Source organism: Mus caroli, chromosome 6, assembly GCF_900094665.2.
Source record: "Mus caroli chromosome 6, CAROLI_EIJ_v1.1, whole genome shotgun sequence".
Taxonomy (NCBI): Eukaryota; Metazoa; Chordata; class Mammalia; order Rodentia; family Muridae; genus Mus; species Mus caroli.
Window position 1 is genome coordinate 120,133,234 of NC_034575.1, and position 16,475 is coordinate 120,149,708.

The 16,475-nt window shown below is 48.1% G+C and overlaps 1 protein-coding gene across 1 annotated transcript in view; it reads right to left on the reverse strand.

The window, feature by feature from the left end:
* Positions 1-16,475, reverse strand: part of Clstn3 (calsyntenin 3) — a 35,194-nt gene that overhangs the window by 6,792 nt on the left and 11,927 nt on the right. The window contains exons 8-15 of the mRNA XM_029478262.1: positions 13,677-13,965; positions 13,062-13,118; positions 12,130-12,287; positions 11,832-11,980; positions 2,197-2,423; positions 1,708-1,878; positions 808-953; positions 251-386 (exon numbers count right to left, since the gene is read on the reverse strand). Coding sequence (XP_029334122.1) covers positions 251-386; positions 808-953; positions 1,708-1,878; positions 2,197-2,423; positions 11,832-11,980; positions 12,130-12,287; positions 13,062-13,118; positions 13,677-13,965 — 1,333 coding nt within the window. The remainder of the gene's footprint in view (positions 1-250; positions 387-807; positions 954-1,707; positions 1,879-2,196; positions 2,424-11,831; positions 11,981-12,129; positions 12,288-13,061; positions 13,119-13,676; positions 13,966-16,475) is intronic.

A 16,475-nucleotide genomic window follows, 5' to 3' on the forward strand; every position in this document is an offset into this window, starting at 1 on the left:
ACAGGGACAGCAGCAAGAATAATAAAGATGCCCACAGCCCACGTTACTTGTGGCTCTAGGCTTGAGCACCCTGCACTGGCCCGGGATTCACCTTCCCAGTGAAGTTGAGGTCCAGAAGGATGAAGCGATTGTCCCACTGCTGTCACTAAGGCTGGTACCACAGAAAGCAGAGTCCACTGCCTCGCCCCCCCTCCCCTCCCCAGGATATAGGGATGAGTGTTAATGTCACACTTCCCCTCAGCTTACGCACTGGAGTTCCGGTGGGAGCTGGCCAGGCTGTGTCCAGCCATCTCAGGAGGAGGCTGGTGACCCCGGTGCAGGAACTGCTGTGAACTGAGCACATGGCTGGGATGGGCCACCCGGTTCATGCTATGCAGGACGTTGACCTGAGGAAAGGCAGGGCCCTGTAAGTATAACTGCTTCTCCCCAAGGCCCTCCCCACCCCACCCCATTCCAAGCTCCCTCATTACAGCCCTTTCTCACTTGGGGTAGGACTCATAACACAATGTGGGGGGCAGAGCAAGGGGTAGAGTCAGAAGACACTTTGCAGGAGACACTTCTCTCTGTCTGCATGCAATTTCTGAGGATCAAATCCAAACGCAGGACATTGGGCTTAGCTGTGAGCCATCTCTCCCATGCCCATCTCCGTAACTATCAGCCCGCATCTCCTCCTCTGCCATCTGTCATGGGCCTAGAAATCTCCAATGCAACAAAGTCCCTGTCCATCAACCATCTATCTGAGGTCAGTATATCCCGGCTCCTTGCCCAGAGCAGGTGGCCAAGAAAGGAAAGGGATTCTCCAGGTACCTCCACGATGAATTCGTTGCTGGAGTATCGGCCATTCATCTCCGAGCAAGAAAGCCGGAATTTCCTGGCATAAAGGGCAGCTCCGTGCCGAAGCTGATAACGAGCCTGCCTCAGGATCTCTTCATACACAGTGATGGTCTCCACCCCTGGAGAGTAAGGAGAAAAGCTTGGTGTGTCTCAGGCTCCAACCAGCAGACAACACAGTGGGAGGGATGCTTAGCCCCATCCCTCAACAGAGTTGTAAGCTGACAGCTCAGAGGAGCAGGCTCCCACGCACTCCGATCTACAGGAGTATAGTAAGCAAAGCCATATTTGCTTCTCTGCCCTTCTCACCTAGCCCCGTGGCTTCTTGGACTCCCCAGGGATGGAAGAATCTAGATAGTTATGGAAAGGACGNTAAAGGCATCTTTCAAGGGAAGGTAATGGTGGAGACACAGCTTTGGTGAGGGAATGGAATGGAAAGGACCAGTCATTGTCATCTCCTCCCATTCTCCTGGGGGCAGCTTCCCCTGGAAACCATCACTTCCCACCGTTCACTAAGATGAGCTCTTACAGCTGTGNTGCATACAGGAAAAGATAGAGAGGGGTAACCTCATCAAAGAGCTAGAAGACTTGAAAGCTTGTTGGGGAAGACAGAAGCAGGAGAGAGATGGCAGAGACCAGAGAGGACATGGAAGTAGAACAAGGAGAGATGGTGATCCAGGCTATGGAGAGCAGAGGGAAACAAAATATTCAGAGCCTCTGCCCAGGCACACTGCCTTCAGTCTGAGAGCCAGAGGCTCTTCCAGCTAAGTAGGAACAAAATGGCACCTGACCAACATCCCAAGGAAGTAGGAGCCATGTGATTATTCATGAAAAAGTCACACACAACAAAGAAGTCAGATGCTTGGCCTCACTGACCAGCAATGGTGAGGTAGGCAGATGTGTTGGTGAGTTCCAGGCCTCGCTGCTGCAGGGAAGCCATGTCCAAGAGCAGGCTCTCTCGTTCAGGGTCTAGGTCATCCCCCACCAGAGAAATCTCACAGCCGTCCAAGTTGTGTACAATCTCATCTGACATGCGTGTGTCTGTCACTGTGGGGGGAGAGTCGGGGTCAAGGTGAGAGTTGTACCCACTGAGGTTCTGAGACTCAAACATTGTCATCACATATAGTCAGTCCCCCTTCCCACGCAGGGCCATTCCTTAAGGAAGATAAACATCAATGTGTTATCAGCATGCAACATGNCCTTATACTTGCAGGTTTCTTTCCCACAGGCTCTGGTTTTTAAGGGTAAGTTGTTCTCAGTCACACAGACACAAGAGAAAGCCCTTCCAGCCCTGTAGTCACTCCCTCAGTTGTGTTACAGACATCACCCTTCTCTGGACCAGGTCACTCTTAGGGTTGTCCTTACCTGTGCCCTGCCAACTCTCATCTGCTTTGGCCTCCACCTGGTGAGAAATGGAGCAGGTGATCTGAAGATCGGGGAACAAGGGGACTCCCTCGGGTCCCTCAAAGTCCACAGCTGGGCGGGCAAAATGAGCTGTGCCACTCAGAAGGATCTGGGGGGCGTCGGGCTGAAGAACCACCACATAGCCCTCCACTTCAGGGATGGAGACACAGGACTCCTCACTAAAACACCTGTGTGAGAAAAGAGGCAGCGTGTCACTCCAACACACCTCCTTTAAAAACCGAGAGTCTGCCCAAGCATGATGGCACGTGCCTTTAGTCCCAGCCCTTGGGAGACAGAGCCAGGTCCATCTCTGTGAGTTCAAGGCCGACCTGACCTACACACAAATTCCAGGCCAGCCAGAGAGACACCCTGTCTCAAAAAACAGAAATCTAGTGTCTGGTTCATACTTCTGAGCCCCCACCAGAGGACCATCCCAGAGAGAATGAGGGCAGGAGAGATGGCAACAGCAGCTTCTCTAGGCCCCACCCCCACAACAAATCTTCTGAATATGTCACTACTGAAGGAAAAGCAGAAGATAGGACAGGCTCAGCCTGTGNGTAATCACATCATGGAGGCTGGAAACCATGGAATGTCCATCACATTCTATTTTAATGAAACAACAAAGAAATTGAGACCAGCGAAAATGTCCATACATTGAGATAGTCTTGCTATTTCTCATCAACTTTCTGCCCTTCCACCAAACATCCTAAGACATGCCTGTAATCCCAGCATTCAGTGGGCTGAGACAGGAGGATTGCAAGTTCCAGGCAAGCCTGAACTAAGATTCTCTCAAAAAAAACAAAAAAACAAAAAAACAATTAAAGTATACACATAGTTCTTGACCCAGTGAACGTTACATGGGTCCAGTAAAATATCAGCCAAATATAGGCCCTAAAATATCCAACAGTAAANGTGAGCTAGAGTTAGGTGTCTATCAATAATGTCCTCTTTTTTGGTGTGTCTTCTATCCCATTTACCAAACATCAGCCCAGAAGACACAATTAGTTATGTCCCCACTCTCCCAGCCCAGCCCCTGCGGATCACCCTGACCTCTCCCAGTCTCAAGCTCTTGTTAGCCTAGGGAACATTTTGTCATTGCCTTAGAGCAGTGTTTCTGTGCTACAGAATAAGGATAAGAGACCAAAGCTTTTAGCCATGCATGGTAGTGCACATCTCTAATTCCAGAGCTCAGGAGGCTGAGGCAGGAGGATCACTGAAAGTTCAAGGGTATCTTAAACTACACATCGGAGTACCTCAACACCCTTGGCTAGATAGCAAGACTCTGCATCTAAGAGAAAATAAACCGAATATGGCACATACAGTTTAATTGTCCTAGACTCTAATTACCAAAGAAAAGGTTGCTATGGTGACATGGTGCTGTGCGTTACATGTTTAGAACAACTCTATTCACCAGGAACTTACCAATAGGAGTGTAAGCTACTTAAGATAGCTTAATATCAATAATCAACACTTTGGTATCACTGTAATGGGTTATGGATTAATTACAACAAGTGTGATCACAGTATGTTTATTCACTACTTCAAACATGATTCAATCTGTTTAAATAAAATAATAAAATAATAATAATAAATGCTTGGCTCTTGCAGGGTATTGTAGTTCAGTTCCCAGCACATCATGTTGGTATGCTCACAACTGCCTTTAACTCCAGCTCCAGGGAAGCTGACACCTTCCTCTGGTCTCCAATGGAACTTGCACACAGTAGGCACACATGCACACAAACACTCATCCACAGAACTAAAATGTTTTAAAAAGTAAAATTTGAAGCCTGGCAGTGGTGGCGCACTCCTTTAGTCCCAGCACTTGGGAGGCTGAGGAAGGCGGATTTCTGAGTTCGAGGCCAACCTGGTCTACAGAGTGAGTTCCAGGACAGCCAGGGCTACACAGAGAAACCCTGCCTCGAAAACAAACAAACAAACAAAAGTAGATTTCTAGAAACTTTTTAGTCCCTCAATAAGAGAATAAAATTCTAAGCCTGGCATAATGGTATACACTTTAATCCAAGCATTAGGAGACAGAGGCAAGTAGGTCCCTGTGATTTCTGGACCAACCTAGTCTACAAACCAGTATCCAAGCTGAGACTCTATATAAATGCCAAAATAAAATAAACAAATTTCAGGAACGACAAAAGAAGGAGAGAAAAGGAAGCAAAAGAAGCCCCCAGATGGAGCATCTGAGCCTCGCAAGCCATATTTGCCACAGAGTCCAACCACAGCCCATGTTTGAAGCCCAGACCTGTACCAGTAAAATGTGCCACACACACACACACACACACACACACACACACACAGAGAGAGAGAGAGAGAGAGAGAGTGAGTTAAATAAGCCCCCAGATGGAGCATCTGAGCCTCGCAAGCCATATTTGCCACAGAGTCCAACCACAGCCCATGTTTGAAGCCCAGACCTGTACCAGTAAAATGTGCCACACACACACACACACACACACACACACACACACACCTTCCTGCACTGTTCACAGTGAGACAACAGAACAAGACAGCCCTCACCAGGGCCCAGTGCCTCAGTCTTGGCATCCCACTCTCCGGAACCATGAGAATCAAACCTCTATTTTTATGAATCCCTAGTCTCAGCTATTCCATTATACAACAAAGTCAGGAAAGGGTGACCATAGATGCAGGTGTCGTGGTAACAAATGCCAAAACCATGAAAGCAACTCTGGGACCAGGTGATGAGTTAGAAGCTGGACCAGTTTTGAAGGAGATGCAGGGATGGGAGCTGTGTTGCTATAAATGGAGGATTAAGAAGACTCTGTTGAGGGCTCAGAGAGAAGAAACCTTTGTTTCTTGTTTGTTTGTTTGTTTGTTTGTTTGTTTTGAGGAGGAGCCTCTCCCCCAGCCCAGAGCTCATCAATTGGTTATAGGAAGCCAGAGCGCTCCGAGGACTCACTGTCTCCCCACCCATCTCAACACTAGAGTCACAGATGCACACCACCTCCCNTCTTTCTCCTGTGAGTGTTGGGGATCNGAAATCGGGTTCCNATGGTTGAGTGGTAGGCACTTTACCTACTAAGCCATCTCCCCAGCAGGAACTTCTCAGAGATGATTGAAGATGTCACAAGATTTTGCTAGAAATACATATGCTCACTAAAGGCCATTCTGCTGAGGTCTGATGAGGGGCTGGAAGAGCAACTGGAGTAAGAACCATTCTTGTGTATACTGGCAAAGGATTGTGTTACAGTCTGTCCAAGTCTGAGCATTTTTGGAAGCAAAACTTAAAGTCAATGAACAAGAACAGCTGATAGGGGCTGGAGAGATGGCTTAGCAATGAAGAATGCTCTCTGCTCTTCCAAAGGACCCTAATTCAGTTCCCAGCACCCACTTCAGCAGTTCATAACTGCCTGTAAGCCCAACTCAGTTCATAAATAACTCCCTGTAAGGCCCGTTCAGTTCATAACTGTCTATAATCCCAGCTCAGTTGCCTGTGAGCCCAACTCAGTTCATAATTGCTTGTGAGCCCAGCTCAGTTCTCAGCTCCTAGGGGGTCAAATGCCCTCTTCTGGATTCCACGGGCACTCGTAAAACAATCACATGCACAAACACATGCAGTATGTACATGTAGCTACAATTTTTTGTAAAAGATAATCAGTGTAAAAAACTCTAAGAAAAATATTGAAGACGCTGTAGGAGTACCTTTAGTCATAGAACTAAAATGAAAAGTAATTTAAAGATGAAGTTCATAACTCAAAAGCAGACAGCTTATGTATTTGAAGGGTCCACAGCCTCCCAAGCAAAGAATGAACAAGCAGACATGATTTTTTTGATAGATCAAAGGGGGCAGAAGGAAGGTGGTATTTATCAAGACAATAGAAAAATGAAGGCATTTCAGAGATTTTCAGGGCAGCCCCAGGGTGTGGAAAGAGATCAACATTCCAAGCCTGGGTCACTTCAGGTCTCTGCTCTCTACATTCTGACACAGAGTCCCGCCTCCACCCATCTTGGATCACCTTCAAGAGCATGGGTAGGCTCTGTGTAGCAGCCATATGTCACTGGTACTAGAGAAGAGGCCATGGTTCATTTCACCTTGATTTCAAACTCTGTCACAGAGAGCCCCAAGAGTCATGAGGGCAGAGACAATATAGAGAGTATTAGGGCAAACCCAAGTGGAACCGTCAGCCCTCTAGATCAATGGAGGCAATGTCACCATGNAAACNCCAGAACTGCAGAGCTCCCAGCAGTGTAGGACACCAACCAAGAGTGCTATGGGAAGAGCTGCTACATAGCTGAGGCCAGCAAGTCATGGGAGTGGAGCTGTCTGATGCCTTCTGGCTGACCTCCACCCCAATATGTCTGGAAGCAGCACATGGAGTCAGGGGTTCTTTGAAAGCTTTTGCTTTGGTTTGGTTTGGTGTGGTTTGGTTTGGTTTGGTTTGGTTTGGTTTGGTTTGGTTTGGGTTGGGTTGGGTTGTGGTGGGGTCTCCTGATCTATCTTTACCTTCTGAATGCTAGGATTATACGTCTCACACATACCATCACACCTAATTTATGGTGCACTGGGACTCAAATCCAGGGTAAGCAATTCTACCAACTGTGCTTCATCTCTGATTATCCTGAAATCTCAAGATCTGAAATTGCATGGCTAGAGAGACAGTTCAGTCACTAAAGTACTTACCATGCAAGCATGGAGGCCTGAGATCAGATCTCCAGGACTCGCATGAAAGCCAGGCATGGCACACACTAGTACTCAAAGTACTGGGGACGCAGAGACAGATTGATCCTTGAACTTCCTAGCTAGCCAGGCAAGACAAACCAACACACTTCAGTGAGAGGACCTGTCCCAAAGGATAAGGTGGAAAGTTATGGAGAAAGATGCCTGGTGCTGATCTCCAGTCTCTGCTCATATGCACACACTTGTTCACACACAAACATGTGTATGTGTACAGATACAAAGAAAGAAAAAAAGAAATAATATTAGATGGGTGTGNTGAGGCACACTTATAACCCCAGCACTCAGGAGGTTGAAGCAGGAGGGTCATGAGTTTAAGGCCAGCTTGGGCTGCATTGTGAGATGCTGTCAGTCCTGATTGCTCAGGGATGTGCTTGGAGGCAGCTTTCTCTTTTTCCTCTGGTCCACTCCCTTCCAGAGGGGTATGTCTAGCCTAAGCCTGCTCCTTTAATTGTATTTGAGAAACAGCTAATTTGTCCCATTGCAGAGATGGAGAGGAATTTGCCTCAAGGTACTCCAGCCCCTACATTTCACCCGGATCTAACCTGATGATGCTTAAGACTTTGGGGTTTTTTTTGTAGATGCCAGAATGAGGAACGAGACAAGACAGTCAGGATGGAATAAATGTAGTTTGTATGTAAGATGAGCATAAATGTAGTGGGCCAAGGACAGAATTCTAGGATTTAGATGTGTCCCCAAAAAGTATGTTAGAAATTTAATCCACAGTGAAGCTGTGTTAGGAGGTAGGACCTAATGGGAACCACTTAGCTCATGTCTGATGCATCTTCATGGACTATCACTGGTTAGAAGAGAGGACTGAGACTGACAGCTCTCCCTTCTCCGTTTTCTTCCTTTTGAGCCTTTCTCTCCTCCTTCCCTCCCTCCTCTTCTCTCCCCTCCTTCCCTCCTCCTCTCCCTTCTCTCCCTTGTGTTCCTTCTTCTCTCCCTCCTCCCCCTCCTATTCCCCCTCTTCTTTTCCCTCCCTCTTCTCCCATCTTTCTACCCCCCTCTCACCCTCTCAACTGGTCCATTAGATGATACATTAAGAGTCCCTAGCCAGATGTTGACCACCAATCACCAGCCTCCAGAACTATTAAAAAAAAATTAAACCTCTGTTCTTTCTAAATTACCACGCCTCAAGTATTCTATTATAGTAACACAAAACAGACTAAAGCCAGGCATGGTGGCTGGTGCCTGTGATCCCAGCACCTGGGAAACCGAGTTTAAGGACAGCTCCAGCTACAAAGTAAGACTCTGTCTCAAAACAGCAACAACAACAAAAGGCTGACTCAGCCAGTCTCGGCAAAAGGGTTGTAGTTCTGAAAAACTGGGAACTCTGTTNTTCCCAGTATGATTGTGCTGACTGAAATGATTTGGGTGAGAGGCCTAGAATCATGAGTGTCACCAAGCACAGCCAGGCTGACTGATGGAGCACCTCTGCAGGTGTGAGGGCCCGGAGCCCTAAAAGACCCAAACGTGACCTACAAATGACCCAGCAGCCTGGGAGTGGAGTAGAGGCAGCCACACACCCNGGCCACAATAGTGCTCTAGCAGATTTAAACAGGAAGAGAAGGCTGTTCCCGAGTCAAAAGCCAAACAAATGATTCTGCATGGCACACAAACCTCACACTGTGGGCAAATACGGTCACCCCAGAGTGAGCAGGGACAAAACATGGAAAAAGAAAGTGAGGAGTCAGAAGAAGGAGGGATTATTTCTGGACAGGATAGGAGTAGAGTGTTTGTTTGTTTGTTTGTGGAAGTTGAGAAGGGGTAGCTTTGAGAGGGTGGAGGACTTTATGCAGGCAGCAGTTAGAGCGAAGATAAAGCGTACACTCTACAGAGTGAAGGCCAATAAAGCTCNCAGGTAAGGTTGGCAGGGACCTTGAGTTAGTCGCTAGAGTTCAGTTTGCAGATTTATGGCACAGACCTTACACTATCTCTTTTCATTAGAAAATGGTCTGAAATGGTGAAAACACCTCTGATTACAGTGCACTGGGAGCTGAAACAGGAGGCTCTCAAGTGCAAGAAGCTCAAGGCCAGCCTGTACAACCTGGCAAAACCATTAAAAAATAAATAAAAAAAAAAGCAAAACCAAAAAAAAATTTCTGATCGGACATCACTGGGCCAGTCTTGGGTAGAGGTGAAGTAGACCTAATTTAACTGTTTAGGAAGGTAAGACAATAGGGCAGGGTAGAGTCATGGGGGATTGAGTTAAANAGTTATGCCCAAGCTCAGGGACAAGCCCGGTGTGGCCGATGCATACATCATGAAGGACAAAGACAGAAAGGAGCCCAAGATGACTCAGGCCTGAGTGACTTCAAGGTCGGAGATGCCATTAGAGAAGTTCAGAGCACTGGCCCATTTGGGTATGGGTTATTTAAAGTCAGTTATTTCAGCATTGACTCATCTGGGTTTCGGTCCTAAAAGAATGAGGTAGAGCGTACAGCACATAGGTATAAAGTCNAGAAGCATGGTCCGGGGCAAAGCTAGAGAAAAGGATGGCTTTCCGTCTCTCCAAGGGTTCATGTTGATTAAGCAGGCTTTCTTAAAAATACATGTTTTTAAAGTTTAAATTATTTAATTTTGCCAACAGTGGTGGTACAGACCTATATTTCCAGCTACCAGAGAGGNTGGGGCAGGAGTATCACAAGTTCAAAGCTTGTCTGAGATACAGAAGTCCACAGACATCTTTGTCAACTTACTAAGACCCTACGTCTCAAAAATAAAATGTGAAAATGGAGCCAGGGATGCAGCTCAGTGATAGAATGCTTGCCCTAGTGCACAAGGTCCAGTACCAAGAAAAGGGGTGGGGGCCAACATGCATTTAAGCATTGACCTGATAGGTACATAAATCTGGCTTTAAATGATCAGAAATCCAAACACTGGAAACAGGAAGCCGTGAAAGCCACCCAGACAAAAAGAAGAACAGGCATTGATAGGAATCTCTGTTTCTTCTGTCAGTCTCACACACACACACACACACACACACACTCACATCTAATTTCTTTCCATGACCTTGAGAAACCAAGGTGAACCAACCACATAGCAATCCATAGAAACATAAGGGTGGGGCCTTGCTTATTAGCTTAAGTTTGACCCCCAACACCACACAAACTGGTGTGTGTATCTGTGCCTGGAACCCCAGCACTCAGAAAGTATAAGCAGGAGGATTGACAACCCAAGGCTCTCCTCAGTTAGAGAGTGAATTTGAGGCGAGCGTGGACTACGTGAGACCCTGAAAAGAGAGAAGAGAGAAGAGACCTCATAAAAANAATGTCAAGGCCCCTTCCCTCTTCTGACAANCCCAAAGTCAGTTTCCAGGTTGTATTAATAAGCCTCTAGCCTAGGCCTGGACGAGGTAAGAGGGAATCAGATGAACCATGAGCGAAGACGTTGACACACATTTACAGGATGCCCCTGCCAGAGTTCCACCCTTGGCTAGAACAGTTCTCTCCTCTAATGTTGCTCCTAAGGACATGGAAGGGGTNAGGCAGATCTTGGTTCCTGAGGGATGGAAGTGCCTTAAGAATTCAGACTAGGGGACTAGAGAGATAGCTCAGTGGTTACGAGCATTGGCATTGGCTGCTCTTCCAGAGGCCCCAGGTTCAATTCACAGCACCCACATGACACCTCAGTACAAGGTGTCACTCCAACTCTAGAGATCGAAGGCCTTTGCCGGCACTGCACAAATATGTTATGTAGACATATACATAGAACACCCATATACATCAAAATAAATGTTTTGCAAAGGAAATGTTGGCTAGTACACAGTGGGGCNCATACAGCTCCGATCTGTGTCCACATGATACCCAATAGTCTGTGACCTTTAACTCCACAGTGTGGAGTTAAACTCCGCATGACAGCCCAGCAGCAACCTTCCACAGGGCTGACAGGAGCCTAGAAATTGTGCCNAGTTACTACAGGTCACAGAGCCCTCTTCCAATATATCTGAAGCACATGCTTCAGGGAATTTATGCAGAAGTTGAGGCAGGGAGGGGAGAACACAGGAACTCTGGCTCCTAAATTGCGTGATCCAGCCACTAGATGGCAGTATGTCNAAAAACTGCCCTCCAGACCATAACTGCGAGGGGGGAGGGGGGTGGTGGGGGGGAAGAATTGCTTTCCCAGAGGACCCAGCAGCACCTACAGAACAGGCACTGTGGCAAGCATTATCCCTGGGTGATAGCGTTTAGTTCATAACAATTCCATCGGTCAGGTCCTGTTATCCCTCTAATATCTAATAATCTAGACTAATAAATATCTACTAGATGCTAATCTATATCTAATAAACACTTACACCTTGACCTTGCCCACAATTTTCGGCTGAAGAATGCAAAAGTCATCCCATTACAATACAAAGCTCAGCAAAGTTGTCCTTTAAAAGACCAGCTGGGAATAATCTCTCTCTTTTGGAAATAAGCAATCTCTGTCTCAGCTTTTCTCCTGCCTGAACCTGTAAAAGCAGCCATGAACATCAGGGAAAACAGCAAGCCAGATTTGGCCTGATGGCTTAGGTTCGTCATATTTATTTTGCAAGAACTTGGTGAAGTAAGATAAATAGGCCAAATGAACAGATCTCACCATTTGTCCAAGGTCATCCAAATAATTAGAATTGAGTCCGAATGTCAGCCCCACCTTATATATTAGCATAAACAAGATCAAAACCCCCAAACCCTGGAAACTCATCTTCACAGCGTGTAACAGAACAGGAAACCTGACTCTGGTCCAAGGTCTTCTACCAACATGACCTTCAACAGGTCAGCTGTCCTCTCTTGGGACTCCGAGAGGGAGAGAGGGACGTGAAATGAGAACGGTGTGGCTAGCTCTAGTGATGTCTTAAGATAAAGAACGACACCGACTCTGTTCAATGATCAGCCCGCCTACCCAACACTCACTTGACAGCGGTGGTGAGGCGCAGGGGCCTGACGCCGGGTGTGGCAAAGCGCAGAGTGTTCATGTAAGCCACATGCTGCAGGGCATGGTTGAAGGTCTCCACATCATCCCCCTCCAGGGTGAGCAGGGACTGCGAGGGGTTCACGTGGACCTGGGTCCCAGACACAGACATAGCTGAGAGCAAGACCAGGAGGCAGGAGAGGAAAGGTGCAGAACTGTAAAGGAGTCGGGGGGGGGGGCGGGGGGGGGGTTCGGGGCCAGGGGCATGCCGGGAAAGAGAGGGAATGGAAAGGGCTATACCTTCATGCCTTTGCCCAGGCTCTCGAAATCCCTATAGTCCAGCCCCTCCCGACATGCATAGAGGCACTCGATGACCTCACGGCTCTCCAGGCGACCTGAGCGCACGCTGAAACCAGCCAGGTAGCCATGGAAGTAGTGGTGGATCAGCAAGGGGTCTCCTAGGGCAGGAACACAGGAGCAGGGCAGGTAGTGAGAGGAGAAAAGAGGAGCAGAGGAAAGGTGGGCCGAGGATGGGGCTGAGAGAAAAGAGAAAGGAAGACGTAGCAGGAGGTTAGAGAAAGAAAATGAAAATACAGAAATAAGAGATAAGAGGTGAGGGAGAAGTAGGAATGAGGGGTGGGATGGAGGAGACAGAAGAGACCGAATTGTTGCTTAGGATGTGTAAGGCTCTGGGTTCCATCCCGTAGCACACAGGAAGAAGAAAAGTGAGAAGGGGGCGGGGAAAAAACCATGAGGAGGAAGAGGAGGAGAGAAGGAAGAGAAGAAGAGCAGACATGTAAAAAGCTTCCGAGAGGAGAGAGAGGAGGAGGAAAACACGGGAGGGGGAACATTAGGAACTGACAGGAAATGCGGGACTGTAAGTGAGGGCGTCTTTCCAGGGACATGCGGGGAGACCAGGATGAATGTGTGTGAGCTCCATAGATGCCTAGACTGGCCCCTCCGGCTCCCTGCTTTTTGCTATTGGAAAGTCAGCAAGAGAAATGGTACTACATTCTCTGGGCGGGGGCGGCGGTGGGGGAACACGCAGAATCCAGCCAAGCTATATACCCAGCCTTCTTGCTCCAAGGAGACCCTGCCTTGGCTTGGAGACTGTATACCATGGTGGCGTGTGAAGGAGAAACTAGAAAGGCTGGGTTGGGGGGCAGAAAGAGAAGCACACATAAGCCAGTTGAGATTAGAACTCTGGTCTCCAATTCTCACCCACGGTGTACCTGAGGTTGTGTCTGTACTGTTCTCTCCCCCCTTCTCCTTCTCTTTGTTCTTCTCTTCTGCAAACGAAGGGAAAAGAAAAAAAGCGCAGCAGTGAGCTGGGAGCTGTGACAAGATGTTTTGTAATTCTCCTAAGTCCTCTCTTGCCATGTAGGGTTTGCAGGCTCTCAGCAGAGTCCCAACCCCTCGAGTGATATCCCCCAATTTTGCAGGCCTATGTTATAGATTACTCTTTTGAACAGGAAACGGGAGGACTCTGATACGCAAATGGAAGACTAGCAGTCCCCCAGAGGATTCCTGTCCTCCTGCAAGGGAGAGGCTGTGGAAATCATCATCTCCTTGAGGGAACCAAGTGAGAACTGGCTAGAGTTAACGCTCTTGATCTGCGGATGGAAATGCCACCAAGTTTAAGGTGCTGACCCACACAGTGGGGACTTGGGTATCAGAATCAGAGGTCTCCAGCACAGATCATTCAGAGAAGAGTCACCCTGCCTAGCTGTACAGAGGGGCAGGAGGCCGCCTCTGCAGACGGGCAGGCCNCCGTTGCTCCTCACCTGACCTCCTCCCCTCCCAGCCCTAAGCCACCAAGCCTTTACTGAGAAACTCAGGGGACCCACCAGTCCAGCAGGCCCCAATCATGAGCGCAGGTTCCCTCCTGGGTGGGTGGATGAGACCATTGTCGTGGATGAGAGCCGGGTCGAAGGAGATGCCGTCAGTATACAGGGTGACCGTGGGGAACTCCAGGTTCAGGGCATAGTGATGCCACTCATCGTCACACACCTGGGGGTGCAAAGCAAGGGCAAGAGCCTCCCAGTTACTTGTTCTCGAAGGAACTAGCCCCAACCCTCCTCCACGTCCTNGAAACAGCACAGTCCTACACATCCCCAGGCCTAGCAGCAGGGCTGCCTACAGGGCAGGCAACCTAGTATAGAAAACTCCATGAGTTAGAGAAACATGCAAAACTATAAACAGAGCTAGCCANGGGAGTACATCCCTAAAGTCCAGCAACTTGGGAACGTGAGACAGGGGGATCACCTGAATGGAGGGGTTTGAAGGTCAGTTTGGGCAACGCAACAAACTCTTGTCTCAGAAAATAAAATAATAATAACAACAAAAAATATGTGGTAAGTGAATATTTAGGAATAAATAGATGGGTGACATCGTGATCTCCAGGGCAGTTTCCAACCCAACAGGCACCTCTGGGACACCAACTGTTTCCCTCTGCTGCTTCTCCTGGAGTCCCCCAAATGAGGGAAGAATGGGCAGAGGAAGGCGTGGAGCTCTCCACCGTACCAACTTCCCAGTGGTAGGAGCCCTCAAGGCTCAGCACGGGCCCTCTCCCTTCTCTCCTCTACACCCTCTTCCTAGGACTGTCCTGGTCTGTTCATAGGGCTCAGCCTCCACAGTCACACTGGTAACACCACCATGGCCATGGCCAGCCCAGAGTTCTTCCCAGATTCTGTGCTTCCCAGCTCCCCCCCCCCCACATCCCCACCCTCCACACCCAAACCAACAGGGCTTTTATCTCAGGGCCAAACAAAACTAACAGCTGTGGGTCTCATTTAGGACTCTCTAGCTCCCTGGTGGCATAGCAGTGAGTCCCCAGTTACTTATGTGTGAACAGTCATCACAATTCCATCCACTGACTTACACTCCTCTTTTCTTCTTCTTCTTTATACTGGAGACGCTTCTGGAAAGCTCATGCATGCCTCTAAGCTCATCCCAGTCCTGTCTTACCTGACTTTTTATTTCTGCTTTGGTTGGGGTTGGGTTGTTTGTTTGAGGCTGTTCTAGAACTTGCTTCATAGACCTGGATATCCTCAAACACACGGAGATCCACCTGCGTCTGCCTCTCTGCCTCTCTGCCTCCCTGCCTCCCTGCCTCCCTGCCTCTCTGCCTCTCTCCCTCCTCTCTGCCTCTCTGCCTCCCTGCCTCCTCTCTGCTCCTCTCTGCCTCTGCCTCTCTCCCTCCACTCTGCCTCCCTGCCTCCCTGCCTCTCTGCCTCCCTGCCTCTCTGCCTCTGCCGAATACTGGGATTAAAGGCACGTGCAATGAGCTATCTTGCCTGATGGTTTGGATTTTTTGAGTCTCAGCTTGCCTGGGCTAGCCTCAATCTCACCATGACCTTGAACTTCTGATCCTCCTGCTTCCTGCATGAACTGTGACACCTGGTTTTATGTGATGCTGGACACTGAACCTAGAACTTTTCCCCAGCACCCCCTCNCAGCCCCATCCTCCACACCCAAACCGCCAACAGGTGCTTTCTTCTCAGGGTTTCTATGTGGAACTCTCCATCTCTGCACTGCCATCAGTGGACAGGCACTCTGCCAACTGAGCTATATCCCCAGACAAATGATGGTGATGATGATGATGACGATGATGATGATGCTTTTGCAGTTGCTGTTTAAAAAACAAAAATAAGCCAGTGGTGGTGCACACCTTTAATCCTAGCACTCAGGAGGCAGAAGCAGGTGGATCTTTGTGAGTTTGAAGCCGCCCTGGTCTACAGAGTTAGTTCCAGGACAGGCTGGGGTTACACAGAGAATCCCTGTCTCAAAAAACAAAAACAAAAACAAAACAAAACAAAAAAAACAACAAACAACAACCACCACAACAAAAAACAAAGTCTCACTAAACTGCCAGGCTAGTCTTGAACTTTCAATACTTCTGTCTCAGCCCCTGAGGTGGTTGGAATCACTGGCCTGTAGCACGAGGCCTGGCTTACTTCCACTCTTATACCTCTTCATTGAGACCTCTCACAACTGCCCANGTGATGGTCTTTAACATAACTCTGACCAAGTCATATTCCTGCCTTTAGGCCTTCAGACAAAGGCTTCCCAGAGCCACTGTCTGTCTCTCGGAGCACTCTGTAAACCCCTCCCAGAGCTCCATAAGCCCCACCCAGCACTCCCTAAGCCCCTCCCCCTCGTCTGCCGGCCCTGGATCCACTGAATTCTTCCTTGCCTCTGAGATTTTTCATCTGCTGCTCCCATTTAGATATTTAGATTTTTTTTAAAAACTCCATCTTCACTAGAGGCTGGCTCAAGGTTCAAGGGTTGACTTGGCACATACAAGGTCCTGGGATAAAACCCCGACTACGCCAAAAAGAGGAAGTGGGGAGAGGAACAGAAGGCATGGGAGGAGAAAAGAAAGAAATAAAGTAGCTTATCTATCCAACTAAAATAAAAGCTAAATGAAATTGAATGTTTTGTTTCATATTACTAAACTCCATTGTACCCATAGAATCTATCTGTAAAAAGGCAGGCACTTCATTGGTGTCTAATAGATGTTTTAAATAAAAGAAGATAAAGAAATTTTTTAAAGAGACTAGGGATGTAGCTCAGTGATAAAGCACTTACCTAGCATACATAAGGCACTGCAGTCAATCCCTAGCACTGCATACTTCACAGACATG